Source organism: Neofelis nebulosa, chromosome 10, assembly GCF_028018385.1.
Source record: "Neofelis nebulosa isolate mNeoNeb1 chromosome 10, mNeoNeb1.pri, whole genome shotgun sequence".
In the NCBI taxonomy this organism is placed as follows: Eukaryota; Metazoa; Chordata; class Mammalia; order Carnivora; family Felidae; genus Neofelis; species Neofelis nebulosa.
In genome coordinates, this window is record NC_080791.1 from 96,776,086 (window position 1) to 96,782,778 (window position 6,693).

The window sequence follows — 6,693 nt, forward strand, 5'->3', positions numbered from 1 at the left end:
GACAGGTACTTGGCAGGTGGTGGTGCCTCTCTCGAGCACACTCTCTGTCTCAGACACACGCGCACACACACACACACACACACACACACACCCTAGTATTTCCCAGAAACCCTCCTCTCCAAAAAGGCACTCTGGGTGCAATGGAGCTCCGCGGTGACCCTCTTATCTGCCTCTGGAGCCAAAACCTGAAACTATCCGCTGCCCTGAATCGCCACCCAGATCCCCAGCCTTTTGCTCCTCCAGACCTCCCCTCAATCAAGCCTCAACTCCCTTTCCACCCCTCCCTCTCCTCCTTGGTGCTGGTGGTGGCTTCCGGGTGGGATGGGGGCAGAGAAGAGAGTCTCTGCTAAGGTGACATAATGTGCTGGGCATGGGAGGTGGGTGGGCAGGTCTGGTGTCTGGGGCCCCCAAAACACCTCTCTGGACACACTGGAAGCTCCTATGAAACCCTTGAGTCAGCCTTTATAGGGAAACCGGCTCTCAGGTAACGGAGGACTTGCTGACCCAGGTTACCTTGACCCCCTGTACCCTAAGGAGAATCTTTTGCAAGGAGGTGGGGTGTGGCCCATTTGCACATTTGTAGACCACAGAAGAAGGAGGGGGGGCTGCACCTCGGGAGGGGAGGTGCCTGGTGGCCACAAATAGCTCTGATCCCGGAGAAGCACAAGCCGGGGTCTGGGAGGGATTGCTGGCTGGAGAGAGGTGCCTCTTTCTTCCGCAAAAGGGAACTGTTTGGAAGAGGGTCCCTTCTGTCTACTCCAGCCGGGCGGAAGGCGTGTGGTGCCCGGAGCCCCCGAGCAAGGGGAACCCGGTGTCTTAAACTATGAATTCACGGAGCAGTAAGCACATAGCTGTCCTCCTAATCTGGTGACCCGCTTTGTCACTTTAGCGAAGCCTGGGGAACCCCGTAGCTTCAGGAGCACGTGGCCAGATGGCGCCTGGCAGGCGCGTCCCAGACGCAGAACTGAGCTCTCACTGCCCCACCCAAAACAGTGCCTGGGTCTAGAAGGGGGTGGGGGAGGGAAGGGTCGTGGCAGCGGGCTTGGCTTCGGGTACAGGGAGCTCTCTCTAGCCAAGCACTCGGTCACAGCCCGTCTTCCCTTCTCCCGTTTCTGTGCAGCAAAACACTCACCACCAAGCTCGGCTTCCCCATTCTGCCACCCAAGCCCCCGGACCCTCCCTCGGGCGCTTGGCCAGGTTTCCCGCATGCTGCTTCAAGCACCCTGGTCCAAGGGCCAGCGGAGAAGCCCGAACCCAGAGGAGCGGCGCCCTCACCCCCATAACTGCAAAGGTCTCCCTATTTCCATTTTCCATTTCATATTTCCATTTGCCATCAAAACGAAGCCACGCACAGAGCCGCAGGAAAAAAGCGGCCGAGGCCGAGCTAAAGGTAGGTCCCAGGAAAAGTGTGCCCAGCTGCTCTCCAAAACGAAAGTCCTTAGAGACTTGGGCGAAATTTTATCAATGGTATTGTAACTTGTTTCCCTACCTCGGCTCTGTTTCGGAGCCCGCCGGGGGCCGGGGCTTAGGCAACCCCGGGATAGCCCCGCTGCTGCATTAAGGTTTCTGGTGCAGCCGGTAAGTTTTCCAGTCCGGGTGGTGCAAATGCCCGGGTGTACAAGGTCACCCTACTCAAGAAACACAACCGTCGTGAAGGGGGGGGGGGGATGGGGAGGGGAGCTGCCCAGCTCTCCGAAGTCTCTTCTGAAATTTTCTTAAAACAACTCACACACAAAAGTTTCCCCCCCAAATTTTCGTGTCCATATGCATGTCTGTATCTTGATTCAGATGGTAGTTACACCAGCGTAGACAGACAGAACAATTCTTCGAACTTTCCTCTGCACTGCACATAAATTATCACAAAGAAAACTGCACATCAATTGATTTAAACTACTGACCCTTTAATCTAGGTCTTCTGTTTTTCTCTTTAAATTCATGTGTGTTTAGGCCGACTGTCGAGGCACGCTGGTGGCTATAGAAATTAACAATGTAAAACATTAAAAGCATTTTCCTTCTCAACCTCCTCCTCCAAAATTGACGAGGGCGCGGGGGTCGGCAACGACACAGCTCCCAGGCTGCTGTTTTTTCTCGATCACCCTACAATCACCCAGGGCTCTTAACTGCTTCTTCCATTTCTCGCTGTCTGATTTTGGGCTTCTCTTATACAAAACCGCACGCCGGTCCTTTGACTAACTTCAAATACGATCCGGGCGGAGTTTACACATTTGGTGGTGTGTGGACTGTGTCGGCGCGGGGAAAGAAATACCCTTAGTAGTCAAACGCTGCGTCTAATTCGACAATCCGGAGCAGCGGTTCGGCCGCGCCCCAGGGGTCTCGGGCCTGGCCCGCGTCTCCCGACCTCTGAGCTCCGTGCGCCTCTCTCGGGGGGCCGGGGCCAGGGCCGAATGGATGGCAAGGTAGCGGCTAGCAACGAAAACCTTCGTGCACCGAATCGAAAGCGAAAGAGAAGGAGGGAGCAGGGCTGCTCCCCCGAAGCGTCCCGGGGCGCGTGGCCGAGGCCTGGAGCGCCGGCCGCGGCTCGGGGAGGCGGCCCGGGGTTTGGGGGCGAGGCGCCGGGGACCTCACTCTCGCGACGACGAAGTTCTCTGTGCCGCTGGGAAACGTAGGGTCTCCAACCTGGCGTGTCTGCTGGGGCCCACGGGCCCAAGGACGGGCCAGGGACCAGCAAGGACTTCGAAGGCCGAAGTGCGCACCCGGCGAGGTTGTAATTGCAGCAAGCGCGTTCGTAAAATCGAAATTGTGTCCTGCACCCGGGGGGACTGCGGAGTCATCTTGTTCATCTCAGGCCTGCAGCTTGAGAGGATTCTCACCTCCACTTTCTGCAACTCCGAGAAGACCGGGCGGGCGGAGACTGGAGGCGGCATCCCCGCCGCCGCGCGCTCTCTCCGCATGGCCCTAGCGCAGCCCCCAAGGCCCGCACCTCACTCGCCCAGGGGCGCTCCGACTCGAGGAGTGGTTCCCGGGGCTGAGGTCCCGGAGGAGGCCTCCCGAGCATCGCCTCCGGCTAGTTGCAGTTATGCAGATCGAGAATCCGGCTTCCAGCCGCGGGGCCAACAGAGCGGGGAGGGAGGTTTCCAAGTCCAAGCTACCCGCGGTCAGCCCGACAGCAACCGCGGTAGAGCTTAGTGCCGGAGGCCTTGACCACTTCCGCCTTTCCCGAGCTCCTGGGAATATCCCCAGGCTTTTTTCTTTGAACTTCATTTACCCCCTTTTGAATCCACACCCTCCAAGCGTGGGAGAGAACTGTCCCCAAGGTGTGCCTCAGTTTCCCACAGAGCCATCTTCAGAGGCCCTCCTCCTAGCAGCCTCTGTAAAGGGCAGAGCCTCACCTCTGGGTGTCTAGGTTTCCCATCTCGGACTTAATGTGCCTAACCTCCTTTTTATAGGGGCCAGAAACCTCCTGGCCAGGGAAGAATACACAGAGCTGTGTGTTGTTTGTGGCTCTGCCCTCCATCTCAGGCAGCAGGGGCATGGGGGTCCTGTAGCTGATGCTGGGCTGCCTTTCGTGCCAACCTGCAGCCTATGGCTTTGCCCAGAGCAGGGGCAAACACTTGGGTGTTCACAGGTTCCCAACAGCACAGAGGCTGAGGATGGGAACCTGGAGGAGGGTACACTACACTCTTGCTCTCTCCCTTGCTCTCTTGCGGGGTTGGGGGGCACTTACTGCCCAGTGATGTAAGTTATCAATATTCTCTCCCTGTGATGCAGATGAGGAAAAGGGCTTCAGAGGAATTACTTGCTCTACTGGCTAAGGCAAGTAGAGGAAGGGCCAGGCTGGTGTGTGGGGGCCCAGCAGGGCTCTAAGAGGGTGTCCAGAGGGGGCCAGCCCTCCCCCCCCCCGCTCCCCCCTGGACCTGAAGGCATCTTCCAAAGAAGAGGCTGGAGGCAGCTTGGGACCTCTTCTTATGTAACGCTTCTTCCTCCTCAGAAGCCTCACTGGTGAATTTTTGAAAACATGCAAATCCAGTGCAGTGGGAGAGAAAACACATCAGGCCCCTGGCTTTGCACAGTGAACCTCCACGGGTCCCCCAGGCCGTGATTTGCTCTGGCCTAATAGTCCTCTGCGACAGAGACCAGGAGGGGCCTGGGCAAGGCCAGGAGGAGGGAGCCTGAGCCGAGGCGCTGGCAGGCGGGTGCCTGCTGACAAGGGCTGACAGCCCCTGCCTGCCTGAGTGTGGAAGGAGCACCTGTGTGGAGCTGTGAGTGTCTGTGATCTGAGTGCCTGATCTCATTCCAACAGGAAGGTGGAGAGGAAAGGTGGAGGAAGTGGGGAAAGGCCACCGGAACTTTCTAAATCTGCTCTCAGTCCTGTCCTTTGAGTTTGGGAGTGTGTGACTATGTGTGAGGCCACACGAGTGAGTGTATTTGTGTGTGACCATGTTGGCTCACGAGGAAGAGGCTGTTTGTGTGCGCAGACTCAAGTGTATGATTGTGTAAAAATGTTTGTGTCAATAGCCACCTAAAGAACTGGTTCAGAGCCTCTGGGAAAGCTAGTTTGAACGTAGGAAAGTGTGTGCCATGGGCTGTTTTCCTGAGTCTGTTCTAGTCACCGAGGCCTCCACCATGTCCTATGACTCTCCATCCAACCTTGGTCCCTCCATCCAGCCTGGGCCCGTGCAACCAAAGTCATTGCTCTGTCAGGACCAGCTGAGCTCCAGGGCCCTGCCTGAAGGCCAAGGTCTCAGGGAGAGTGTGTACCCAGGGTTCCTAGCCCAGGGAAAAATTGTCCCTCCCTTCTGGGTTGTTTTCTCTGCTGGCTTGGGGCTCATCAATCCGGATTCAGTGGGAGAGAAGGCCTATAGGCTCCTGAGCTGCTCTGGTCTCAGGCAGCCCGATCTTCCACCCTCTGGGGGCCCAGGCCTGCGACGTCCTGCCTGTGAGCTCAAGGGGGCTTGGAGGTCATTTAGGCCTCGGGTTCCCTGGGGGCCCAAATCAGGACCCAGAACCTTCCCTCTTCCCCCAGCACCTCCCCGCCTTGGGCTCTGCAGTTCCCTGACTTCTTGAGGGTCGGTCCTAAACCGTTGTTCCCAGGCCAGTCGCCCCCCCAGGTTGGCCACAGGAGAAACGTTTGGAGCGTGAGCCAGCCTGTCTCTCCGCGGCGAGCCGCGCTTGTGGGGCGTGTGGGTTTGTGGGGTGGCGAACTGGGGTCTTCGATGACTCCGGGCGTCGGGAGCCCAGCACCCGTGTGGCCCCCTGTGCCAGGGCATCCCGGGCGCGCTTCGCCGACTGCGCCCCGGGCTCCCAGAGGGCTCGGCACCTGCGACGCTCCCACCTGCAGCGCCGCCCGAGGAGCCTCCCTCCAGGCCTGCGGGGAGCGAGGCCTCCGCAGCCCCGGAGCCCCGCGCGCGAGCGCTGCGCCTGGACTGTTGGCCTCGGCGCGCCCGGAGCCCCGGCGAAGCGTCCGCTTCAGAGGCGGCCCCGAGAGCAGCGCAAAGCGAGTGGTTCGGCGAAGACGGGGAGAAACAAACTCCAGGTCGTCTTTAACAGCCCAAACGCTCCGAGCCCTCGGCTGGAGGATACGAAGGTGGCAAGACGGATCCCATGGTCCCCTCGGAGCAGTCGGTTCCTATTTGCCGACCCAGAGCCACCCCGCTGCTCGGCCCCGCGCCTCCCCAGCCCGCCGAGTCCGGCCTCGCGAAAGCCAAGTGGGCTTCAAGGGCTCCGAAGCCTCGGTCCCGGGGTCCCCAGCCCTGAGCGCCCCGCACGTGCACTCACCGTAGCAGGGGACCTGCAAGGCCGCGTTGTGGCCGCCGCTGCCTTCCTGGATTTTGAGGCTGCCGTCCGGGGGCGTCTTGCAGGCGCCGCGCTGTAAGTAGAGATGCGGTTGCTGCGCGGGCGGCTGCGGCTGCGGCTGCGGCTGCGGCTGCTGCGGGGCCGGCGGCTGAGTCTGGGGCTGGAACTTGTTAAAGGAGCCCCGCGCCCCGGCGCCGCTCTCCAGGGGTGCCGCCAGGTCCTGCTGCCCCGCGCCGTAGCGGGCCCGGCTCTTGGCGTCTCCGAATCCCTGTCCTTTGGCGGCGGCCGATAGGAAAGTTGTGCCGAACTTCTCGCCGCCGGGGTATGCCCTAAAAGGCGAGGAGCCCTCCCGGCTCTGCGACACCGGGCTGTAGTAGGCGTCCATGGCAGCAGCCGGCGACTCGCAGTAAGACACACAAGTCTCAGCATTCATGCCTGGCCTGCGCGGGCGACGGGCGGGGGCGCGAGCGAGAGCGCGAGGACGCCACCGCGCGCCTTGGCCGGGAGTTTGGAGAGGCGAGGAGGCGGTGGCCTTGCGCTCCGCGCCGGCCTGCTCGCTCTCCCTCCTCCCCTGCGCTTCTCTCTCTCTCTCTCTCTCTCTCTCTCTCTCTCTCTCTCTCTTCCTCTCTCTATGTCTCCCTCTCTCTTCCTCTCTCTCTCCCCCCTCCTCCTCCTCTCTCTTCCTTCTTCCCCCCCACAGCTGGCCCAGGGAAAGAACGGAGGGCTGTAAAAAGATTCAGATGTTTGGGAAAGTTGACCAGATCTCCCAAACTCTCTTAAGGTTTTGAAGGGGGGGGGGGAGAGTGAATTCCACCCCCCAAGACTCTCTCCTTCCTTCTCTCCTTCTCCCTCCACCCCTACTCTCCTTCCACTCCCTGCTCCTCCCTTCCTCTCTCTTAAGGAGATGCTACTAACTGGTTCGCTAGGGATTAAACCTGG

The 6,693-nt window shown here is 60.0% G+C and overlaps 1 protein-coding gene across 1 annotated transcript in view; it reads right to left on the reverse strand.

The window, feature by feature from the left end:
- ALX4 (ALX homeobox 4) overlaps window positions 1-6,271 on the reverse strand; it is a 45,940-nt gene extending 39,669 nt beyond the window's left edge. The window contains exon 1 of the mRNA XM_058688723.1: window positions 5,737-6,271. Coding sequence (XP_058544706.1) covers window positions 5,737-6,187 — 451 coding nt within the window. The 5' untranslated portion in view covers window positions 6,188-6,271. The remainder of the gene's footprint in view (window positions 1-5,736) is intronic.
- Window positions 6,272-6,693: the final 422 nt, after the last annotated feature.